This window comes from Coregonus clupeaformis, chromosome 34 (assembly GCF_020615455.1).
Source record: "Coregonus clupeaformis isolate EN_2021a chromosome 34, ASM2061545v1, whole genome shotgun sequence".
Classification (NCBI taxonomy): domain Eukaryota; kingdom Metazoa; phylum Chordata; class Actinopteri; order Salmoniformes; family Salmonidae; genus Coregonus; species Coregonus clupeaformis.
In genome coordinates this window covers 19601262-19627533 of record NC_059225.1, presented here as the reverse complement: position 1 = coordinate 19627533, position 26272 = coordinate 19601262, and the positions used below count along the sequence as shown (strand labels likewise).

At 45.0% G+C, this 26272-nt stretch overlaps 1 protein-coding gene across 1 annotated transcript in view; it reads left to right on the top strand.

Annotated features, from left to right (window-relative positions):
• The window catches only part of LOC121549750 (catenin delta-2-like), a 347253-nt gene that overhangs the window by 300890 nt on the left and 20091 nt on the right, over window positions 1-26272 (top strand). The window contains exons 19-21 of the mRNA XM_041861613.2: window positions 2001-2151; window positions 10112-10364; window positions 15963-16047. Coding sequence (XP_041717547.2) covers window positions 2001-2151; window positions 10112-10364; window positions 15963-16047 — 489 coding nt within the window. The remainder of the gene's footprint in view (window positions 1-2000; window positions 2152-10111; window positions 10365-15962; window positions 16048-26272) is intronic.

Here is a 26272-nt window from a genome sequence, read left to right as displayed (position 1 = left end):
TCCCCTCCCTCTACAGTGTTACCTCAGTCTAACTCTTCCCCTCCCTCTACAGTGGTCCATCAGTCTAACTCTTCCCCCTGTCTCTCCAGTGGTCCATCAGTCTAACTCTTCCCCTCCCTCTACAGTGGTCCATCAGTATAACTATTCCCCTCCCTCTACAGTGGTACTTCAGTCTAACTCTTCCCCTCCCTCTACAGTGGTCTGTCAGTCTAACTCTTCCCCTCCCTCTACAGTGGTCCATCAGTCTAACTCTTCCCCTCCCTCTACAGTGGTCCATCAGTCTAACTCTTCCCCTCCCTCTACAGTGGTCCATCAGTCTAACTCTTCCCCTCCCTCTACAGTGGTCCATCAGTCTAACTCTTCCCCTCCCTCTACAGTGGTCCATCAGTCTAACTCTTCCCCTCCCTCTACAGTGGTCTGTCAGTCTAACTCTTCCCCTCCCTCTACAGTGGTACTTCAGTCTAACTCTTCCCCTCCCTCTACAGTGGTACGTCAGTCTAACTCTTCCCCTCCCTCTACAGTGGTCCATCAGTCTAACTCTTCCCCTCCCTCTACAGTGGTCCATCAGTCTAACTCTTCCCCTCCCTCTACAGTGGTCTGTCAGTCTAACTCTTCCCCTCCCTCTACAGTGGTACTTCAGTCTAACTCTTCCCCTCCCTCTACAGTGGTCCATCAGTCTAACTCTTCCCCTCCCTCTACAGTGGTCCATCAGTCTAACTCTTCCCCTCCCTCTACAGTGGTCCATCAGTCTAACTCTTCCCCTCCCTCTACAGTGGTCCGTCAGTCTAACTCTTCCCCTCCCTCTACAGTGGTCCATCAGTCTAACTCTTCCCCTCCCTCTACAGTGGTCTGTCAGTCTAACTCTTCCCCTCCCTCTACAGTGGTCCATCAGTCTAACTCTTCCCCTCCCTCTACAGTGGTCTGTCAGTCTAACTCTTCCCCTCCCTCTACAGTGGTCCATCAGTCTAACTCTTCCCCTCCCTCTACAGTGGTCTGTCAGTCTAACTCTTCCCCTCCCTCTACAGTGGTCTGTCAGTCTAACTCTTCCCCTCCCTCTACAGTGGTACGTCAGTCTAACTCTTCCCCTCCCTCTACAGTGGTCCATCAGTCTAACTCTTCCCCTCCCTCTACAGTGGTCCATCAGTCTAACTCTTCCCCTCCCTCTACAGTGGTCCATCAGTCTAACTCTTCCCCTCCCTCTACAGTGGTCTGTCAGTCTAACTCTTCCCCTCCCTCTACAGTGGTCCATCAGTCTAACTCTTCCCTCCCTCTACAGTGGTCCATCAGTCTAACTCTTCCCCTCCCTCTACAGTGGTCCATCAGTCTAACTCTTCCCCTCCCTCTACAGTGGTCTGTCAGTCTAACTCTTCCCCTCCCTCTACAGTGGTCCATCAGTCTAACTCTTCCCCTCCCTCTACAGTGGTCCATCAGTCTAACTCTTCCCCTCCCTCTACAGTGGTCCATCAGTCTAACTCTTCCCCTCCCTCTACAGTGGTCTGTCAGTCTAACTCTTCCCCTCCCTCTACAGTGGTACTTCAGTCTAACTCTTCCCCTCCCTCTACAGTGGTCCATCAGTCTAACTCTTCCCCTCCCTCTACAGTGGTCCATCAGTCTAACTCTTCCCCTCCCTCTACAGTGGTCCATCAGTCTAACTCTTCCCCTCCCTCTACAGTGGTACTTCAGTCTAACTCTTCCCCTCCCTCTACAGTGGTCCATCAGTCTAACTCTTCCCCTCCCTCTACAGTGGTCCTTCAGTCTAACTCTTCCCCTCCCTCTACAGTGGTCCATCAGTCTAACTCTTCCCCTCCCTCTACAGTGGTCCTTCAGTCTAACTCTTCCCCTCCCTCTACAGTGTTACCTCAGTCTAACTCTTCCCCCTGTCTCTCCAGTGTTCCGTCATGTCTAACTCTTCCCCTCCCTCTACAGTGGTCCGTCATGTCTAACTCTTCCCCTCCCTCTACAGTGTTACCTCAGTCTAACTCTTCCCCCTCTCTCTTCAGTGGTCTGTGTACATCCGGGCTGCGGTGCGTAAAGAGAAGGGTCTTCCTATCCTGGTGGAGTTGTTGAGGATAGACAATGACCGTGTGGTGTGTGCCGTGGCCACCGCACTCAGGAATATGGCCCTGGACATCAGAAACAAAGAACTGATAGGTAAGGCACACACACACACATACTTCACAGTGCATCAGCTCTGGCCAGCTGTGGGTTGTCAGTGTAACTGAGTGATTGCAGTAGAGGTCTTCAGTGGTGTCTGTGATTGAAGCAGATCAAAGGAGTCGGATGGACTTTGAAAAAGAGACTTTGATAGTGAATGTGAAGCGCTCGGCTAATGACTGTTTACTAGTCCCACTGTACAGGCCTCACAAGGCCTCACTATTAAATAATAAGCTCTTTGGCTTTGTGCAGATACGCTTTGTTCATCCCCCTTAACCATTAGGGGGATGAATACCAATCTGACCCTAGATCAGTTACAATGTCAGCTGTCTCCTGTATATGTGTTAAATGTGAGAGCAGAAGGCATAACCCAGCGTGTAGCTTTAACAGAAAGACACAGTGTGTTGTTTTGGTCTCTGCACCGCAAGAGACGCCAGGCTGAATAATGTAATCCCTCGCAAATTCACGGGAAAATCAATTCCAATTTGTCGTGCGGTTTCATTTGAATACACTTCTTAGTTATTGAGCGGCACTGTATAACACGGCTTATATTCTATTGAACCAGAGAGAGGGGGTTGGGGGGGAGAGAGAGAGAGAGTTTGCTCTAGGGTAGTGGTTGAGTTTATATGTGAGGACAGCAGGGGATAGAGCACAGACGTTTATATGCGACAGGAGGTTCATTAAGTTTAATGTTACAGTTAAACACAAAGAAAGCCTACAGTTACAGTATGTACACCTGATACAATATAGAATCCATTTCACAACCTTGAAATGACAAAAACATAAGTGTTACTCCCATAGAATGCCTACACATTAATATTATAGAGATCCCATTTTATGAGCTTGAATGACAAAGTAATAGCAATGGGTAGGACAGAGAATACCTTTGTATTGTATAGAAGCTATTCTAACCTTGAGAAACAACAAAGGCAGTGAGAAAGCAAAACGTCAAAATGTCTATCAAGCTGAATGCCACTAAGACTGTTTTCTGTGCTAGACCCTGGTCATTTCCCATTGTGTGGATCCAACCTAAGAGCATTGTCGAAAATCTCATATTTCCCACTAACTTCTAAGTCGTGTTAAGTCTTTGGTGCTGCCAACGTTAAAAGGGTGTGTCATTGGGAAAAGCAGTGTTGTTGGGGTTAAGCAGTGTTGTGCCGTTGTGGTTAAGCGTTGAGAGAGCAGTAGTGATTTTAGATTTACATAGTCTAGTCGAGACAATTACCTGGAATTCTCACAGCCACAGTCTCTTATCATTTTTCAGGTAGGATGTTGACGGGAGGAAAGTAAGAGGGGATGAGAGAGAGAGAGAGAGAGAGAGAGAGAGAGAGAGAGAGAGAGAGAGAGAGAGAGAGAGAGAGAGAGAGAGAGAGAGAGAGAGAGAGAGAGAGAGAGAGAGAGAGAGAGAGAGAGAGAGAGAGAGAGAGAGAGAGAGAGAGAGAGAGAGAGAAGGACAGAGAAAAATAAAGCTAAGACGTTGTTAGGAGGATATACATGTGTGTTTTATTCAGTTCTAGCAGTAATGTGATTTAGTCGTATTTTCAACATCACCCAGCATTCTGTCAAGTTTTTGTATGTCTCTCCTATTCATCTGGTAGATTTGTATAATGTATGGTTATGTGGCAATTGAATCCCATTTTGACGCTACAATAATTGTCAGCGACGTCGCTTGCTACAATTGACTTATAGTTGATCATTTGACTCACGTGAAATTGGCATGTGTGTGCCAAGGAGACAGAGGAGGGGTTTTCTCTCAGGGGAATACGGTGGCTCCAGATCATCTAGCTCCAGCAGCTCTGGGTGATGTATGGTGCCGCCATACAGTAAAACAACAAACTAATTGAAGTGTAACAGGGCCGTCTCCCCCCTCTTTCCCCCCCTTTCACCTCTCTCATCCTCAGACATCTCCTCCTCTCCCTCCACCCCTAAACATTCTACCTCCCCTCCTTCTCTACTCTCCATCACTCTCGCCCGAGTCCCATCTTTCCATGTCTGCTTTCAGACCTACTACAGTATATTAGATCATGTAGTCTGCCATGGAGCCATTCTCTCTCCTTCTCTCGCTCCTTCTGTCCCTCTCTCTCCCCCTCTCCCTCCCTCTCTCTCTCTGTCTCTCTCTCTCTCTCTGTCTCTCTTTGTCTCTCTCTCTAACTATGTTTCTCTGTCTGTCTCTCTCTATATATATATATATCTTTGTCTCTCTCTATGTCTGGGTCCTATGTATATTAGTTCATGTAGTCCTCTCTTTGTGGCTCCTCTCTTTGTGTCTCGGGATGATGACATCAGTGCTCAGGTGGGTTACCGTGGAAACGCAGGGTGGGAGCTGCAGGCGGCCATTAATTACAGGATCCTGAATCTGCAGAGGAGTCACAGTCCGCAGGGCACACACATACACACACACACACACTCAGGGTGCAGAGGAGTCAGTTTCGCAGGGCACCGTCTACACTACACTACACACATGCACCATCACACACTTATACACACTTATACACACACACACATTTTTTGCACGAACAAAACACAAAGGTGTGCCAAAGAGAAACGAACTCAGGAGTAGAGCGTGTGAGTGAAATTATCTGGTAAGCTTTAGTCATATGCTCATTTGCTCACTCGTGCTCTCTCTCTATGGGATTAGTACCATGTGACTGTACTTCACTTTCGATTTACCCGTTACATTTCCTTTCTGGCAGTCTTCCAAGCTTCCCCTCCCCTATCAGCCTGTAGGGCTGGAAATAGCCTTGTATACATCATGAGAGAATGAGTACATAGATTATCATTCTATGGTGTACTTACGGAGTTAAGGTGCCAGAGATGGCTTACATTAACAAGACTTGTCAGCCATGTGTACTTGAAACTTTTCAAAGTTATTTCGGTATATTCTGTCAGAAGTAAGCATAGATTTTTGTGAAGTAATCTGGAATATAATTTGAATCTGAACCTCATTCCATGACTACTAAGGATGACATCACTATTCCAGACAGATATTACAGAAACAAAAGAAAAAGATAGCGCTTCTCAGAAACGCCATTTTTAAATCACGTTTTTATTCACCACATTTTAAACATGTATTATCAACCAGCGGATATTCCTGTCAACCAAACCCTGTCTCTTTCGTGTGTGTGTGCGTGTGTGTGTGAGCGTGTGTGTGTGTGCATTCGTGAGTGTGTTGTGTGTTCGCAGCACCTACAGCAGTCTCTTTTTATTGGAGCAGCCACAGGTCTTCAGAGGGGGAATATTTCAGCGGAAGAGCTTATCTTCTCTGGCCTGTCACCAAGCCACATCAAAGCAGCCTCAGAGAGACAGATATTACAGGTGTGAAATCCTGCACTCGCTGAAACCCCTATCTCTAATAGCTAGAGTTTCCCATTTACCTTAGTTGCCAACCTCTTTTAAACAGCTTTGTTTTATCTTTGATGTCTGTGGGCTTTTTCCTTTTTTCAATTTCCGTATCTCGTAAATAAGAAGAATTGCCCACATTGCTGGCCATTTACTTTGGAGAAATGGGTTATTTCTGGTATCCATTTATCCATTATTGCTCAGGTAAGTCAGTAATATACAGTATCTGTCTGGCCAACGTTACTCTTTCACAGTGACATTTGCAGACCTGGCTTGAAGTGGCTTCACGCCGTAAAGGACCTCGGAGAACAGTCCGTTTTAGATCCATTCTGAAGTGCATGAGGCTAGTTACTTACCTATAGCTGGGTACTGTATATACCTACATTTCCATATGTCCTTTGTTAATAAAGATTGTACAGTAGCAGGGAAATTTAATCCATGGTTAAATAATTGTTCCAGAGGGAGTATAGTTGACTAACCTGCAGTGGTGGAAAAAGTACCCAATTGTCATTCTTGAGTAAAAGTAAAGATACCTTAGAAAAAAAGATACCCAGTAAAATACTACTTCAGTAAAAGTCTAAAAGTATTTTCTTTTAAATATACTTAAGTATCAAAAGTAAATGTAATTGCTCAAATGTACTTAAGTATCAAAAGTAAAAGTAAAAGTATAAATCATTTAAAATTCCTTATATTAAGCAAACCAGACGGCACCATTTTCTTGTTTTTTTTAAATGTACGGATAGCTAGGGGCACACTCCAATACTGAGACATAATTTACAAACGAAGCATTTGTGTTTAGTGAATCCACCAGATCAGGTAGTAGGGATGACCAGGGATGTTCTCTTGATAAGTGTGTGAATTGGACCATTGGACCTGTCCTGCTAAGCATTCAAAATGTAACAAATACTTTTGGGTGTCAGGGAAAATGTATGGAGTAAAAAGTACATTATTTTCTTTAGGAATGCAGTGAAGTAAAAGTAAAAGTTGTCAAAAATATAAATAGTAAAGTACAGATACCAAAAAAAAACTACTTAAGTAGTACTTGAAAGTATTTTTACTTAAGTACTTTACACCACTGCCAGAGGCACACTCCAAAACTCAGACATAATTTACAAATGAAGCATTTTTGTTTAGGGAGTCCGCCAGATCAGAGGCAGTAGGAATGACCAAGGATGTTCTCTTGATAAGTGTGTGAATTTGACTATTTTCCTGTCCTGCTTAGCATTCAAAATGTAACGAGTACTTTTTGTGTCAGGGAAAATGTATGGAGTAAAAAGTACATTATTTTCTTTAGGAATGTAGTGAAGTAAAAGTAAAAGTTGTCAAAAGTATAAATAGTAAAGTACAGATACCCCAAAAATCGACTTAAGTATTACTTTAAAGTATTTTTACCTAAGTACTTTACATCACTGCTAACCTGGTTGCTTGTGATATGGTGCCCCCTGTAGTAGATGAGGCATATAACACTTTATTAGTTATAATAATGAAACACCCAGGTTCAGCCACTGGCAAGGTTAGTCCAAGGCCCTGTTCGAGTTGTTTGAAAATACATAATTGCTTGCTTCCTTGTCTTCTCTCTCTCTCTCTCTCTCTCTCTCTCTCTCTCTCTCTCTCTCTCTCTCTCTCTCTCTCTCTCATCAGCTCTGTCTCTCTCCTCTCATCAGCTCTGTCTCTCTCCTCTCATCAGCCAAACCCTGGCCAGTAGAGTAGGCTCACACAGGATAAAGAGCTTTAGTCAGTCTTGGTATTGTCCTCTCAATGAAGACAGTCCATTCAGTCTCTCTCTCTCTCTCTCTCTCTCTCTTCAGCCTGCCAGGACAAGATAAGACTTCACCAATTAACTCACCACTCTCTGCTAATAATATGCAGTACTTAGGAAACTGTGTGTGTTTCTTCATGTTGTAAATTATTGGGGTGCGTTGACGTTCTTTAAGCTGTTTGCACGACACAGCAGGAATTTCACCAGCCCAGATTCAAATATATTACTATTAGCCATACAGAGAGGAGTTAGCAGCACTGGGAAGATGGGTCTTGTGAATTGCAATGATAACCTGGTGTGAACAATGATGAAGAAAAAAAGGTGCTATCTGAAACCTAAAAGGGTTCTTCGGCTGTTCTCATTAGAGAACCCTTTGAAGAACCCTTTTTGGTTCCAGGTAGAACCTTTTGGTTCCAAGTAAAACTTTTTGGGGTTCCATTAAGAACCCTTTCCACAGAGGGTTCTACATGGAACCAAAAAGGGTTCTACCTGGAACCAAAAAGGGTTGTACCTGGAATCAAAAAGGGTTCTCCTATTGGGACAGCCGAATAACCCTTTTGGAAGCCTTATTTCTAAGAGTGTGTATGAACTTTGATAGCCCTTTTATCTTTATAAGCCTTTGTATTCTGCAGTCAACTTTGCCTCAAAAATGTGGCCCCTCCATGTATGAACGCCAACCCTAGCCAGTTTCGTCACTCAGATAAACAGTTTGATAGAAGCCGCTGCACTGAGAGATACAGTATGTTATCTGGGTTCCTAATCCTGTGCTGCTGAAACATTGACGGCTGTTTTTATTCCTCCGTCTTCACTGAACCCATTGACTTCCAATTTCCTGTGTAGGTAACCATACATTCACATGGACAACTGACATTTCTCCAGAGAGGATGAGTCAGACTGAAAGAGCAGCTCTTCACCAGTGTGTCGACACTATTATTTACATGTCATGTTTATCATTCATCAATGATGAGACATCTTCAAGAGTCATCATCAGGGAAAAGATGTCCGCCTCCTAGATGTGTGTCAATGTTGACATTATGTGAAATGATGAAGTGTGATGAACGACTAATGTGGCTAATGTGTAGACTCATTCTTCCCTCCCTCCTTCCCTCCCTCCTTTCCTCCCATCCTTCCATCCTTCCCTCCATCCGGTTCTTACTCAGGTGTTTCTCTCATTCTGACATCTCAGGCTTCTTAATTACTCCCTCTCTCTCTCTTCATTCTCTCCATCTCTCTTTTCTTTTAATGTCAGATTCTTCCCTTCATTTCCTCCCGTCCACGTCAATCTCTTCTTCCAAATACCAGATGAGTCACAGTGTATTGACTTCATCAGAAGGCTGCTCCACAGACAGGCCAAGCTGAGAGAGACTGAGGACAGACAGGCCAAGCTGAGAGAGACTGAGGACAGACAGGCCAAGCTGAGAGAGACTGAGGACAGACAGGCCAAGCTGAGAGAGACTGAGGACAGACAGGCCAAGCTGAGAGAGACTGAGGACAGACAGGCCAAGCTGAGAGAGACTGAGGACAGACAGGCCAAGCTGAGAGAGACTGAGGACAGACAGGCCAAGCTGAGAGAGACTGAGGACAGACAGGCCAATCTGAGAGAGACTGAGGACAGACAGGCCAAGCTGAGAGAGACTGAGGACAGACAGGCCAATCTGAGAGAGGCTGAGGACAGACAGGCCAAGCTGAAAGAGACTGAGGACAGACAGGCCAATCTGAGAGAGGCTGAGGACAGACAGGCCAAGCTAAAAGAGACTGAGGACAGACAGGCCAAGCTGAGAGAGACTGAGGACAGACAGGCCAAGCTGAGAGAGACTGAGGACAGACAGGCCAAGCTGAGAGAGACTGAGGACAGACGGGCCAATCTGAGAGAGACTAAGGACAGACAGGCCAAGCTGAGAGAGACTGAGGACAGACAGGCCAAGCTGAGAGAGGCTGAGGACAGACAGGCCAATCTGAGAGAGGCTGAGGACAGATAGGCCAAGCTGAGAGAGACTGAGGACAGATAGGCCAAGCTGAGAGAGACTGAGGACAGATAGGCCAAGCTGAGAGAGACTGAGGACAGATAGGCCAAGCTGAGAGAGACTGAGGACAGATAGGCCAAGCTGAAAGAGACTGAGGACAGACAGGCCAAGCTGAGAGAGACTGAGGACAGACAGGCCAAGCTGAGAGAGACTGAGGACAGATAGGCCAAGCTGAGAGAGACTGAGGACAGATAGGCCAAGCTGAGAGAGACTGAGGACAGATAGGCCAAGCTGAAAGAGACTGAGGACAGACAGGCCAAGCTGAGAGAGACTGAGGACAGACAGGCCAAGCTGAGAGAGACTGAGGACAGACAGGCCAAGCTGAGAGAGACTGAGGACAGATAGGCCAAGCTGAGAGAGACTGAGGACAGACAGGCCAAGCTGAGAGAGACTGAGGACAGATAGGCTTAGGGATTGTTGTACTGCTCTGTAAGGTTTGATTGTCAGAGGATGATACTGGTAAATGGCTGTGTTTCCTTCAAAGACAGGACAGGGATATGAGGAGGAAAAAATAATGTTGTTTTTGAACCAATGAGGATTGTTTTTAATTTTGTATTTTTGTAAGGAGTGGGGCAGTCCCACTCCTTTCGTAATTTGATTGAAGAGATAGTAAAGTGGTGGAAAGATGGCGGAGAGTGAGTCAAAGGGCAGTGAGCCGATTCGAACCCATGCCAACTCTAGCATACATGTGTGGCGGGATCAGTGGCTGTAACCGCTGGACCACACAGGCCACACCAATGAGGATTGTTACTTTCTTCACACACACACAAGCATACTCTTTCAGACATTCTGTTTTCTAACCCAAGCGCTAACTCTTGTCCCCCTCTCCTCTCAGGTAAATACGCCATGCGTGACCTGGTCCACCGGTTACCGGGCAGCAGCAGTAACAGTACCGGGGGCAGTGGTGGGACTAGCGGAGGTACCGGGGATCCGATGGCGCCCGGTAAGACAATGTCAGACGATACGGTAACGGCTATCTGTTGCGCTCTGCATGAGGTCATCACTAAGAACATGGAGAACGCCAAAGCACTGAGAGACGCCGGCGGGATAGAGAAACTCATCGGCATCGCTCGCAGCAAAGGAGACAAGTAAGGCGACCACACAAACACATACATACACACACGTACACACACACATACAGTGCATTCAGACAATATTCAGACCCACTTTTTCCACATTGTTACGTTACAGCCTTATTCTAAAATTGATTAAATTGTTTTTTTCCCCTCATAAATCTAAACACAATACCCCATAATGACAAAGCAAAAACAGGTTTTTAGATTTTTTTTCAAATGTATTACAAATAAAAAACGGAAATATGACATCTACATAAGTATTCAAATCAAATCAAATTGTATTTGCCACATGCGCCGAATACAACAGGTGTAGACATTACAGTGAAATGCTTACTTACAAGCCCTTAACCAACAATGCATTTTTTAAAGAATTTACATTTTTAAAAGTGTTAAGTAAAAAAAAAAAATTATAATAAAGAGCAGCAGTAAAATAAAATAACAGTAGGGAGGCTATATACAGGTGGGTACCGGTACAGAGTCAATGTGCGGGGACACCGGCTAGTCGAGGTAATTGAGGTAATATGTACATGTGGGTAGAGTTACAGTGACTATGCATAAATAATAGACAGAGTAGCAGCAGCATAAAAGAGGGGGGTGGGGGTGGGCGTGCAGTGCAAATAGTCTGGGTAGCAATGATTAGCTGTTCAGGAGTCTTATGTCTTGGGGGTAGAAGCTGTTGAGAAGCCTTTTGGACCTAGACTTGGCGCTCCGGTACCGCTTGCCGTGCGGTAGCAGAGAGAACAGTCTACGACTAGGGTGGCTGGAGTCTTTGACAATTTTGAGGGCCTTCCTCTGACACCGCCTGGTATAGAGGTCCTGGATGGCAGGAAGCTTGGCCCCAGTGATGTACTGGGCCGTATGCACTACCCTCTGTAGTGCCTTGCGGTCGGAGGCCGTGCAGCTGCCATACCAGGCGGTGATGCAACCAGTCAGGATGCTCTCGATGGTGCAGCTGTATAACTTTTTGAGGATCTGAGGACCCATGCCAAATCTTTTCAGTCTCCTGAGGGGGAATAGGCTTTGTCGTGCCCTCTTCACGACTGTCTTGGTGTGTTTGGACCATGATAGTTTGTTGGTGATGTGGCCACCAAGGACCATCACCAGCTCTCAACCTTTTCCACTACAGCCCTGTTGATGAGAATGGGGGCGTGCTCAGTCCTCTTTTTTTTCCTGTAGTCCACAATTTTCTCCTTTGTCTTGATCACGTTGGGGAAGAGGTTGTTATCCTGGCACCACACGGCCAGGTCTCGGACCTTCTCCCTGTAGGCTGTCTCATCGTTGTCTGTGATCAGGCCTACCACTGTTGTGTATTCTGCAAACTTAATGATGGTTTTGGAGTCGTGCCTGGCCATGCAGTCATGGGTGAACAGGGAGTACAGGAGGGGACTGAGCACGCACCCCTGAGGGGCCCCCGTGTTGAGGATCAGCGTGGCAGATGTGTTGTTACCTACCTTTACCACCTGGGGGCGGCCCGTCAGGAAGTCCAGGATCCAGTTGCAGAGGGAGGTGTTTAGTCCCAGGATCCTTAGCTTAGTGATGAGCTTTGAGGGCACTATGGTGTTGAACGCTGAGCGGTACTCAATGAACAGCATTCTCACGTAGGTGTTTCTCTTGTCCAGGTGGGAAAGGGCAGTGTGGAGTGCAAAAGAGATAGCATCATCTGTGGATCTGTTGGGGCGGTATGCAAATTGGAGTGGGTCTAGGGTTTCTGGGATAATGGTGTTGATGTGAGCCATGACCAGCCTTTCAAAGCACTTCATGGCTACAGATGTGAGTGCTACGGGTCGGTAGCCATTTAGGCAGGTTATCTTAGTGTCCTTGGGCACAGGGACTATGATGGTCTGCTTGAAACATGTTGGTTTTACAGACTCAGTCAGGGACATGTTGAAAATGTCAGTGAAGTCACTTGCCAGTTGGTCAGCACATGCTCGGAGTACACGTCCTGGTAATCCGTCTGGCCCTGCGGCCTTGTGAATGTTGACCTGCTTAAAAGTCTTACTCACATCGGCTACGGAGAGCGTGATCACATTGTCATCCGGAACAGCTGGTGCTCTCATGCATGCTTCAGTGTTGCTTGCCTCGAAGCGAGCATAGATGTGATTTAGCTCGTCTGGTAGGCTTGTGTCACTGGGCAGCTCGTGGCTGTGCTTCCTTTTGTAGTCTGTAATAGTTTTCAAGCCCTGCCACATCCGACGAGTGTCAGAGCCGGTGTAGTACGATTCAATCTTAGTCCGGTATTGACTCTTTGCCTGTTTGATGGTTCATCGGAGGGCATAGCAGGATTTCTTATAAGCGTCCGGGTTAGAGTCCCGCTCCTTGAAAGCGGCAGCTCTACCCTTTAGCTCAGTGCGGATGTTGCCTGTAATCCATGGCTTCTGGTTGGGGTATGTATGTACGGTCACTGTGGGGACGACGTCATCGATGCACTTATTGATGAAGCCAGTGACTGATGTGGTGTACTCCTCAATGCTTTCTGAAGAATCCCGGAACATATTCCAGTCTGTGCTAGACAGCCACGAAAAATATAGATGAAGTCTCTTAGTAAATAGTGTGGTCTACAGCTTATCATGAGATACTCTACCTCAGGCGAGCAAAACCTTGAGACTTCCTTAGTATTAGATTTTGTGCACCAACTGTTGTTTACAAATATATACAGACCGCCACCCCTTGTCTTACCGGAGTCAGCCATTCTATCCTGCCGATATAGCGTATATCCCGTCAGCTGTGTGTTGTCCATGTCGTCGTTCAGCCATGACTCTGTGAAACATAAGATATTACAGTTGTTAATGTCCCGTTGGTAGGATACCCGTAATCGTAGGTCGTCCAATTTGTTCTCAAATGATTGAACATTGGCTAATAGGATTGATGAAAGAGGCAGTTTACTCGCTCACCGTTGGATCCTTACAAGGCACCCCAACCTACGTCCACAATATCTCTGTCTCTTTCTCATGCGAATGACGGGGATTTGGGCCTTGTCGGATGTCTGTAGGATATCCTTCGCGTCCGGCTCATTGAAGAAAAAATCTTCGTCCATTACGAGGTGAGTAATCGCTGTCCTGATATCCAGAAGCTCTTTTTGGTTATAAGAGACGGTGGCAGAAACATTATGTACAGAATAAATTGCAAATAACGCGAAAAAACACACATAATAGTACAATTGGTTAGAGGGCTGTAAAACGGCAGCCATCTTCTCAGGCGCCACTTCTTCAGACCCTTTACTCAGTACTTTGTTTAAGCACCCTTGGCAGCGATCTTCTTGGTTATGACGCTACAATCTTGGCACACCTGTAATTGGGGAGTTTCTCCCATTCTTCTCTGCATATCGTCTGAGGTCCTGAGTGCTCTGGAGCAGGTTTTCATCAAGGATCGCTCTGTACTTTGCTCCGTTCATCTTTCCCTCAATCCTGACTAGTCTCCCAGTCCCTGCCGCTAAAAAAACATCCCCACAGCATGATGCTGCCACCACCATGCTTCACTGTAGGGATGGTATTGGCCAAGTGATGAGCGGTGACTTGTTTCCTCCAGACGTGACGCTTGGCATTCAGGCCAAAGAGTTCAATCTTGGTTTCATCAGACCAGAGAATCTTGTTTCTCATGGTCTGAGAGTCCTTTAGGTGCCTTTTGGCAAACTCCAAGTGGGCTGTCATGTGCCTTTTACTGAGGAGTGGCTTCCGTCTGGTCCCTCTACCATAAAGGCCTGATTGGTGGAGTGCTGCAGAGATAGTTGTCCTTCTGGAAGGTTCTCCCATCTCCACAGAGGGACTCTAGAGCTCTGTCAGAGTGATCATTGGGTTCTTGGTCACCTCCCTGACCAAGGCCCTTCTACCCGATTGCTCAGTTTGGCCTGGCGACCAGCTCTAGGAAGAGTCTTGGTGGTTCCAAACTTCTTCCATTGAAGAATTCTCTTCCCCAGATCTGTGCCTCGAAACAATCCTGTCTCGGAGCTCTAAGGACGATTCCTTCGAACTCATGGCTTGTTTTTTTTTCTGACATGCACTGTCAACTGTGGGACATGAAATAGACAGGTGTGTGCCTTTCCAAATCATGTCCAATCAATTGAATTTACCACAGGTGGACTCCAATCAAGTTGTAGAGACATGACATCTCAAGGATGAATCAAAGTGTCTGAATAATTATGTAAATAAGGACATTTTTTCTTAAAACCTGTTTTCGCTTTGTCATTATGGGGTATTGTGTGTAGATTGATGAGTAAAATGTTTTATTTAATCAATTTTAGAATAAAGCTGTAACCTAACAAAATGTGGAAAAAGTGGTCTGAATACTTTCCAAATGCACTGTACATACACACATACAGACATCACATGTAGCAAAAGTGAGGGGGGCTATGCCTCCACTCACACAGTCACACACACTCAGTTTTAGGTTAGGATGCTTCTAGGATGACTGTGGTTAGGGCCCAACTTCTCAAGCTTTTCCTCCAGGGACTAGAAATAGGAAGAGGGTTTGTGGTGCGTTATTTACGTGGTGAACTCAGTCTGTCATGAGTCTGTGTGTTTATGAGCTCAGTGGAGCGTACTGACAAAACACAGCGCTGACGTTACCAGAATATAACCCCTGTCGCTATGGGAGACCGAGTAGGGTGTTCTGACGGTTGCTATGACACCAAACGGTTGTCAGAAAGATCCTTACATCGGGGTTGTGTGTTGATGTATCACTATGGAGTTCACCGCAGTCCATTCTGGGTAGCACGTTGGTGTAACGTGACAGTGAGTGATGTTGCTCCCTGTAGACGTTGCCCCTAATAACTGATACAGGGTCAGATATGTGTTCATTCCACCCAATAGGTCCTCATTAATCTTCTGTGGTTAGGAACTATTCTGTCTCCAGCAGGACATGTTTGGCATAGAATAAGAGTCTGTTTCTAGCTATATGTGTAGACTAGTGCAGCCATGCTTTGACCTATACAGTGAATGGGTAGGCTACTTCAAGGATCACACTTCTATTCATGACTCATACTCAGTATAATAATATGGCGGTTGACACTGTTGGAGGACAATGTCTCTGTAGCCTCTTCTCTATTTTCTACATATTCACAAGAGCTGTATATGTTTCTAATGAAACACTATTGTACAATAACCACCCTCCTCAAGTCCTCCCGCCGCTCTCAAAAAGCGAAAAACCCACTCTAATTTTCTCTAAAGTGGTTAGCAGCAGCAGGAGTGGCTGGTTTTAAAGTAACTGCTCTACAACTGCTTAGGAAGATTGCTACTCTTCTAAAGCTCAATCACCTCTTAAAACCATTGTTGCGCCAGGCAGAGGGACTCCTGATGATGAACACATTTTCAGTCCCTGCAGTACCTTAAAGTTAGTCTGCGTCCCAAATGGCACCCTATTCCGTATATAGTGCACTACTTTTGGCCAGGGCCCATAGGGCTATATAGGGAATAGGGTGCCATTTGGGGTGAAGAGTAAAGTCATGTTTGAGTAGAGTAAATTAAGACTTAATGTGGACAATATTAGCTTGTCTGAATGTCCCTCTGTTTCTCAGTTTAGAATAAAGATTGAAATTAAATATTGGCTCATACAGCATCATTTATATAACCTTCTCACAGCATTACAATCCAATACAAATGTCTCTCTTTCTCTCAGACACTCTGCCAAGGTGGTGAAGGCTGCCTCTCAGGTGCTCAGCAGTATGTGGCAGTACAGAGACCTACGCAGCCTCTACAAGAAGGTAAGACATACACCTCTTATAATGCTTCATAACGGGATCATAAGAGTGACATGGATGGAGACATGTTGGCTGGTTGGGGGAATGGTATGGGAGGTTGGGGGTGGAGGCCCACTTTTTTTTGGTTTTCTTTTCCTGTTTATACCGAATGTATTATTATTTATTATTACGTTCTGTATGTATTTCTTAATGGTATTTTTTTTATTTTGAATGGCAGCCTACAGATAGTTTTTATAAATGTATACATTTAAATGGATAATGTACCTGTAACCCCCCCCCCCAACAAAAAAATAACTAAACAAATAGAAATATGATTTTAGTTTTTTTACATTTTACATTTACATCATTTAGCAGACGCTCTTATCCATAAGCTTTCTGATTCTAGACTTATTTGCATACCCTATAAATTGTGTATATACACATGCTTAGCTTGGTGTTACAGGGTTGGTTTTATTGCTTTCTATAACTTTCTAGAACGATGGAGGCTACTGTGTTCTTGGGGACCTTCAATGCTGCAGACATTTTTTGGTACCCTTCCCCAGATCTGTGCCTCGACACAATCCTGTCTCTGAGCTCTAAGGACAATTCCTTTGACCTCATGGCTTGGTATTTGCTCTGACATGCACTGTCAACTGTGGGACTTTATATAGACAGGTGTGTGCCTTTCCATATCATGTCCAATCAATTGAATTTACCACAAGTGGATTATAATCAAGTTGTAGAAACATCTCAAGGATGATCAATGGAAACAGGATGCGCCTGAGCTCAATTTCGAGTCTCATAGCAAAGGGTCTGAATACTTACGTAAATAAGGTATTTCTGTTTTTATTTTTTATAAATGTGCAAAAATGTCTAAAAACCTGTTTTCGCTTTGTCATTATGGGGTATTGTGTGTAGATTGCTAAGGATTTACAGTGCCTTGCAAAAGTATTCATCCCCCTTGGCGTTTTTCCTATTTTGTTGCATTACAACCTGTAATTGAAATTGATTTTTATTTGGATTTCATGTAATGGCAATATACAAAATAGTCCAAATTGGTGAAGTGAAATGAAATAAATAAATAACGGAAAGTGGTGTGTGCATATGTATTTGCTATGAAGCCCCTAAATAAGATCTGGTGCAACCAATTACCTTCAGAAGTCACATAATTAGTTAAATAAAGTCCACCTGTGTGCAATCTAAGTGTCACATGATCTGTCACATGATCTCAGTATATATACACCTGTTCTGAAAGGCCCCAGAGTCTGCAACACCACTAAGCAAGGGGCACCACCAAGCAAGCGGCACCATGAAGACCAAGGAGCTCTCCAAACAGGTCAGGGACAAAGTTGTGGAGAAGTAGAGATCAGGGTTGGGTTATAAAAAAATATCCAAAACTTTGAACATCCCACGGAGCACCATTAAATCCATTATTAAAAAATGGAAAGAATATGGCACCACAACAAACCTGCCAAGAGAGGGCCGCCCCCCAAAACTCACAGACCAGGCAAGGAGGGCATTAATCAGAGATGCAACAAAGAGACCAAAGATAACCCTGAAGGAGCTGCAAAGCTCCACAGTGGAGATTGGAGTATCTGTCCATAGGACCACTTTAAGCCGTACACTCCACAGAACTGGGCTTTACGAAGAGTGGCCAGAAAAAAGTCATTGCTTAAAGAAAAAAATAAGCAAACACGTTTGTGGGAGACTCCCCAAACATATGGAAGAAGGTACTATGGTCAGATGAGACAAAAATTGAGCTTTGTGGCCATCAAGGAAAACGCTATGTCTGGAGCAAACCCAACACCTCTGATAACCCTGCCACCACCATGCTTCACTGTGGGGATGTTTTTAATCGTCAGGGACTGGGAAACTGGTCAGAATTGAAGGAATGATGGATGGCCCTCAATACATAGAAATTCTTGAGGGAAACCTGTTTCAGTCTTCCAGAGATTTGAGACTGGGACGGAGGTTCACCTTCCAGCAGGACAATGACCCTAAGCATACTGCTAAAGCAACACTCAAGTGGTTTAAGGGGAAACATTTAAATGTCTTGGAATGGCCTAGTCAAAGCCCAGACCTCAATCCAATTGAGAATATGTGGTATGACTTAAAGATTGTTGTACACCAGCAGATTCCATCCAACTTGAAGGAGCTGGAGCAGTTTTGCCTTGGAGAATGGGCAAAAATCCCAGTGGCTAGATGTGCCAAGCTTATAGAGACATACCCCAAGAGACTTGCAGCTGTAATTGCTGCAAAAGGTGGCTCTACAAAGTATTGACTTTGGGGGGGGGGTGAATAGTTATGCACGCTCAAGTTTTCTTTTTTTTTGTCTTGTTTCTTGTTTGTTTCACAATAAAATATATTTTGCATCTTCAAAGTGGTAGGCATGTTGTGTAAATCAAATGATACAAAATGTGGACAAGGTGAAGGGGTCTGAATACTTTCCGAATGCACTGTAAAATAGAAAAACAGAGAGTCAGACAGTTTATACAAGCGTGTGTGTGTGTGTGTGTGTGTGTGTGTGTGTGTGTGTGTGTGTGTGTGTGTGTGTGTGTGTGTGTGTATGTGTGTAATGTTCACACAGAAGAGTAATGGGGTTTAGATGAGAGGAACAACAAAAAAGTACTGTGAAATATTTGCTGTGAATGTTTCATCAATAAGACCTTGTTGAGCACAGAGTCCATTGTGGACTGCTAGTCTATTCAATATCTATCCCTTCTCTCTCCTCTATCGCACTCTCTCTCTCTCTCTCTCTCTCTCTCTCTCTCTCTCTCTCTCTCTCTCTCTCTCTCTCTCTCTCTCTCTCTCTCTCTCTCTCTCTCTCTCTCTCTCTCTCTCTCTCTCTCTCTCTCTCTCTCTCTCTCTCTCTCTCTCTCTCTCTCTCTCTCTCTCTCTCTCTCTCTCTCTCTCTCTCTCAGACCCAACTTGATTAGCTAGGTTCTATAGATGTTCTGATATTTTCAGTGAACACAGCTGTAGTGAATGGGAGTATAGTGAAGGAGGTTAGAATCCAAGTTATTCTTCAGTTTTTTCAATTAAAATATTTTCAATTCCCAGTAGTTCATTAATGCTTGGTGTGTGTGTTAGTGTGTGGGTGCACGAGCGTAAGTAATACACTGCCCTGTGTGTGTGTCATGGTGTCAGCCTCAGGCTGCCCTGTCTACTCCCGTCTGTCACACCTGAATGACCAATGTCACTGTATTTCAGGTTTAAACAGTTTACTGAAGTTTGTAATTTCCACTTTGACATTTCAGACTTGATTTTACAAAACGTGTATCAAACCCTGCAGAAATGTCCATTAAATATAATCCACATAATAATTCACATTTCCTGGTGCTGCAAGATTATTTTCCTGCTGTAGCAAGCTGGCTCAAATTAAGATCCTACATCTGTACACAGTCTCTGACAGATTCAACATTAACACATTCAACAAAGGTCTTGTCCCAAAGTCACCCCAGAGAGTGTTCTGCTCCTACAACTTTAGTGTCATCCGGGGATAGTCCACTCTGCTGCCTGGACTCCCCTCTCAATCTGTGCACGGAGGAAAGAGGAGAGAGAAAGAGAGTGGAAAGAAAGGGGGAAGAGGAGGAGAGGGACAGTAGACAGCACACCCAGACAGACAGACGGACAACAGTAGCCCTCGACAGAGAGAGTGAATGGTGTATTCAGACTAAAAACCTTCTGTTTTTGTCTCCCTGTCCCTAACCAGGGGTACAATCAAATCCCTTCCCAAATTACAACTGAGGAATCCTGAATAAAGTTCACTAATTGAGGTGAATACAGGAGTCTACCTCATACTAAGTAGCGAGAAATGAGGGTGAAGAATTTGATTCAATAAAACATATTTGAAAGGACATTTGGGTTTTTAGTTATTGGTACTAGAAGAATGACACAGTCTGTCTGTAAAGTCTCTTGTACACGTTAGGATCTCCCTTATATCAAACATTGATCAGAAAAGCCTTAAACTATGCCAGTCACAGCACTTAGAGAGAAGTTGAGGAGACCTTGAAAGAGTATGTGAGTCTGTGTGGCAATATGTTTATGGTATTAGTAGTGTGTGTGGTGTAATACTACTAGTACTATTAGAGTGTGTGTTCTGTATTATGTTTGTGTGAGAAGAGAGGAGAATATAGGATTAGGTCAATAATGAGGTGGTTTGAACTGCCATCTCAGAAAGCTGTTTGCTTTGAAGTCTGGGGTAATGAGAACATTCACACACACAGTCTCCTCACACAGTGCATGTGTGTGTGTCTGCCTGTGTGTGTGTGCGTGAGTGCATGCGTGCGTGTGCGTGTATGAGCCTGTGTGTGTGTGTGTGCGTGCATGTGTGAGTGTGTGTTGGAGTTTCCACTGACAACTGTTAATCACTTCCTACAGAATATGCAGACAGGGTTTGCCTTGGGGCTAGAGAACATGAGCATGGATCGGGAGCCAAATAAACAAATTAAAATAGAACAGATGCTGATGAGATCAATGTAGACTTTTATCAACATGTTATGTTATGATCGGTAGGGTTCTGTATCTGTATATTTGCTATCATTGAAAGGCAGAATGTGTGAATTTAACAGCTTGACCCTGCCACTTGGTATGGTTAGTTGAGGGTAGGACTGGGGCAATGTAACCACAAACTCATATACGAAGCTCTGGATGCCATGACTGACACTGTACCTTAAGGGGCTGGATAAACAGACTGGATGTGTTGACGTCACAGAGAGGTGATTCTGCTGATCACAAAGATCTGCTGATCACAAGTACCTCCTGGACTTGTCTCCCTCTATTTACTATAACTTTCTCTACCCACTGCTTTCTCTATATGTCTGCTCTCTCTCTCTCTCTCTCCCTCTTTCTCTTTGTCTCTCTGTCTCTCTCTCTCTTTCTCTCAGTACCTTCCAGGGTTGTTCAATCCAACACACACAGACAGTCGGCCGTGTCTTCTTTGTCTGTCCTGATGCTGACACTAAGAACTGCCAGTGGCAGAGGCAGAGAGAGAGAGGGAGAGGCAGAGAGAGAGAGGCAGAGAGAGAGAGAGGCAGAGAGAGAGAGAGGCAGAAAGAGAGAGAGGCAGAGAGAGAGAGAGGCAGAGAGAGAGAGAGAGAGAGAGAGGCAGAGAGAGAGGCAGAGAGAGAGGCAGAGAGAGAGAGAGCGAGCGAGAGAGAGAAAATCCATGTACACAAACAACAAGTGTGTGGTTAAAATGGGCAAAAAACACACACATTTATTTCCACAGGGCCGTGGGGTGAGACAGGGATGCAGCTTAAGCCCCACCCTCTTCAACATATATATCAACGAATTGGCGAGGGCAATAGAACAGTCTGCAACACCCGGCCTCACCCTACTAGACTCTGAAGTCAAATGTCTACTGTTTTCTGATGATCTGGTGCTTCTGTCCCCAACCAAAGATGGCCTACAGCAGCACATAGATCTTCCGCACAGATTCTGTCAGAGCTGGGCCCTGACAGTAAATCTCAGTAAGATTGGTGTTCCAAAAAAGGTCTAGTTGCCAGGACCACAAATACAAATTCCATCTAGACACCGTTGCCCTAGAAAACACAAAAAACTATACATACCTCGGCCTAAACATCAGCGCCACAGGTAACTTCCACAAAGCTGTGAACGATCTGAGAGACAAGGCAAGAAGGGTCTTCTATGCCATCAAAAGGAACAAAAAATTCGACATACCAATTAGGATCTGGCTAAAAATATTTCAATCAGTTATAGAACCCATTGCCCTTTATGGTTGTGAGGTCTGGGGTCCGCTCACCAACCAAGAATTCACAAAATGGGACAAACACCAAATTGAGACTCTGCATGCAGAATTCTGCAAAAATATGCTCTGTGTACAACGAAAAACACCAAATAATGCATGCAGAGCAGAATTAGGCCAATACCCGCTAATGATCAAAATCCAGAAAAGAGCCGTTAAATTCTATAACCACTTAAAAGGAAGCGATTCCCAAACCTTCCATAACAAAGCCATCACCTACAGAGAGATGAACTTGGAGAAGAGTCCCCTAAGCAAGCTGGTCCTGGGGCTCTGTTCACAAACACAAACAGAGCCCCAGGACAACAACACAATTAGACCCAACCAAATCATGAGAAAACAAAAAGAGAATTACTTGACACATTGGAAATAATTAACAAAGAAACAGAGCAAACTAGAATGCTATTTGGCCCTAAACAGAGAGTACACAGTGGCAGAATACCTGACCACTGTGACTGACCTAAACTTAAGGAAAGCTTTGATGATGTACAGACTCAGTGAGCATAGCCTTGCTATTGAGAAAGGCCGCCGTAGGCAGACCTGGCTCTCAAGAGAAGACAGGCTATATGCACACTGCCCACAAAATGAGATGGAAACTGAGCTGCACTTCCTAACCTCCTGCCAAATGTATGACCATATTAGAGACACATATTTCCCTCAGGTTACATAGATCCACAAAGAATTTGAAAACAAACCCAATTTTGATCAACTCCCTTACCTACTGGGTGAAATACCACAGTGTGCCATCACAGCAGAAAGATGTGTGACCTGTTGCCACAAGAAAAGGGCAAACAGTGAAGAACAAACACCATTGTGAATACAACCCATATTTATGTTTATTTATTTTCCCATTTGTACTTTAACCATTTCCACATTGTTACAACACTGTATATATACATAATATGACATTTGAAATGTCTTTATTCGTTTGGAACTTCTGAGTGTAATGTTTACTGTTAATATTTATTTCACTTTTGTTTACTATCTACTTCACTTGCTTTGGCAATGTTAACATAGGTTTCCCATGCCAATAAAGCCCTTAAATTGAGAGAGAGAGAGAGAGAGAGAGAGAGAGAGAGAGAGAGAGAGAGAGAGAGAGAGAGAGAGAGAGAGAGAGAGAGAGAGAGAGAGAGAGAGAGAGAGAGAGAGAGAGAGAGAGAGAGAGAGAGAGTTTGAAATAATCTTTATTGGGTCTGGGAGCCCACCACACAAATACTCATACAAAACCGTATTTACACATCAATTAAAAACACAACTCCAATTCCTCCTCCACAGTAACTGAACACAACAGCCTCTGAATACCCCATATACTCATAAACATATCAATATTGTTGACAAGTTTATAATAGGCAAACTCAACCCTTAGTCTTGCTGCCAACATTCCCTCCAGCATTCCCACCACATCCACAGACCCCTGTCCCCGAATACTGTTCTTTCGGGTCTTCCATATGGCTAATTTTGCTGCCCCTAACACAAAATTAAGCAACACAACTACACCTTTCTGACTAAACCTGTACTTTGGCCCAAATATATACAGTTGGGAAGAGAAAACCTCTCCCAGAGCTGAGAACCAATTAGTGATCAGGTCAATCATCCCGACCAACCTGGGACACTGTAAAAACAGATGTGCCAGAGTTTCAGACTGAGCACAGAATGGACACCCCTCCCCAACAGTAGGATCCAGGTGTACCAGATACATGTTGGTGGCTATGGCTCCATGTATTATCCTCCATTGGAGGTCAGCTGTCCTCTTATCAATAGGCAGTTCGTATAATGTTCGCCAACAGCCTTTTGGGGAGGCACCTGGGCCAAGCACACCCGCCCACCTCGTCGATTTTACCCCTTCCAGGGAAGAGGCATGGGACACCTTTACACATATTCTGTACATGGCCTTCTTTCCCACCTCCTTGAACTCCCCCAGCTCCGGGGTATCGAAGGAAAGCAGCATCCCCACGTCCTCCTCGAATGCCCCCGCCGCAGCACTAACAATCAGTGCAGGGAACACATAATCCAGACCCTCCTTCCACCGATCAGAATTGGAAGTGTCAGTCACATACTGCAGATGAAGTACTGGCAAGGAATCACAGACCTCAGCGACGACCTTCCTCAGTAGGCGAGACGATCGGATCCCCGCTCTTTCTCCCAGCTCCTCCAACGACCTATTCCTGTTCCACATCAGATGACCCAGCTTAGTACACCCCACGCCTAACAGGCATGAACGTAGGCTAGCTGAACCCAGAACACGGGACTGGATGGCAGTGTTGTGAAAAAGAGGCTCTTCAAAAAGCCACATCCCTGGTGGCGTGCAGGCCTTACGGGACTTGACCAGAACTCTCCAAGCCTGCATAACAGACTCATAAAATGGAGTCAGGCCAGGCAACTCACCCCCCTCCAGCTTTAAGAGGAAAAGGTGCTTGTCTAAGCCCAAACAGCCCGCTCTCCTCATCAATGCGTAGGCTGTGTCAACCCAGCTAGAACCGTCACTGTACAACAGTCTCTGGGCTGCTTGAAGCCGGAAAGCCATGATCCTGGAAGAAATGTCCACCAGGCCTTGCCCACCCTCGTGCAGTGGCAGGTACAGGGCTGAAGCTTTAATCCAATGTTGTCCAGACCAGAAGAAGTTGACAAGGGTCCTCTGAAGCTCTTGTATCAGACCCTTTGGTGGCTGTAAAATCATTAGTCTGTGCCACAGGGTAGACGCAGCTAGGTTATTAGCTACCAGTACCCTTCCCCCATAAGACAGCTGGGGCAGCACCCATTTCCATCTTGACAGTCTGGCACACACTTTCTCCACTACACCCTCCCAGTTCTTTTTCTGAAAGACATCGGAGCCTAGAAAAACCCCCAAAGTCTTCATCCCATCTCTGCCCCACTGAAGCCCCCTGGTAACCGTGGAGCGGACCCCATCTGAAGCTGGCCTGCCCACAGCGCTTCACTCTTTCCCCAATTGACTCTAGCTGAGGAGGCCCCCTCATACACCTTTAAAGCGTCTGAGAGAACCTTAACATCCTCACCCCCTGTAATAAAAACTGTCACGTCATCTGCATACGCAGACAGTGCTATCGTGGGACCCTTCATTACACCTGGCACAGAGAAACCAGTAAGCTTCGCTCTTAAAAAACAAAGCATTGGTTCAATCGCCAGACTGTATAACTGCCCTGAAATTGGGCATCCCTGCCTGATGCCCCCTTTGGACAGGGATGGGACAACTCAAACCACCCCCACCTTCACCATACACGAGGCCCCAGCATACAGTAAATTCATCCAAGACAAAAAAACATCCCCAAACCCAAAGGCTTTCATTGTTTTAAACAAGTACTGGTGGTCCACACGATCAAAAGCCTTCTCCTGATCCAAAGAAAGTAAACCCACATTTACATCAGACAGTTTACAAATGTCCAAAACATCTCTTATTAGAAACAAGTTGTCAACAATAGAGCGATCAGGTACACAGTAGGACTGGTCCTTGTGGACCAACAATCCCAGATACTTCTTTCAACCTGTTTGAGAGACATTTAGAAACAATTTTATATTCTGCACACAGCAAAGCAACAGGTCTCCAATTTTTTATGAGAGCCAAATCCCCCTTTTTTGGCAACAGTGAAAGTACCGCACGTTGACAAGATACAGGAAGAGAGCCCTCATGAAAAGATTCACACACCACTTCATAAAAATCCTCCCCAATAGACCCCCAAAAGTGCTTATAAAACTCAGATGGTAAACCATCAACGCCAGGGGCCTGTTGAGAGCTGCATAACTGCTGTGGACAGCTCTTGCAGTGTAATGTCAGAGTCCAATGCGACTCTTTGCTCAGGTCCCAATTGAGGAAGACCGTGTAACAACTGTTCAGTACACAGAGAGTCACAATCCTCCGCCTTATAGAGGGCAGAATAGAAATCCACGGCATGTTGACGCATTTCACTGTCATCCGTGGTCACCTTCCCATCAGGGAGACGAAGGCAGACCATCTGTTTACGTTGCAATGTCGACTGTCCTAGGTTAAAAAAAAAAAGCACTAGGAGCATCCATATCCTTGAGGGAAGCGAAACGAGACCTAATCAAGGCACCCTTCACTCTTTCATGCAGAAACGACCTCAATTCATGTTTCTTGTCCTGTAAGTTCATGACTAGTCCGGGGTCATTCTGAGTGAGCAACTTCAATTCAATAGATTTAATGTTCTGCTCAAGGGCCCTGATAGTCTCTTTAACTTCAATTCGAGACAGAGCAGTATACTGTTGACAAAATAATCGTATTTGGGCCTTCCCAACCTCCCACCATTGTCTCAAGGACTCAAAATTCCCTTTTGTAACCCTCCATTTTTCCCAAAACAACAAAAACCTTTCACAAAACATGACATCATGTAACAATTTAACATTAAAATACCAATATGATGATGACCTTCGTGGACAGGACAAGTGAATATCAACAGTGACAATATGGTGATCAGAGAAACCCACAGGAGTAATGTCACACCTTCCAACCCT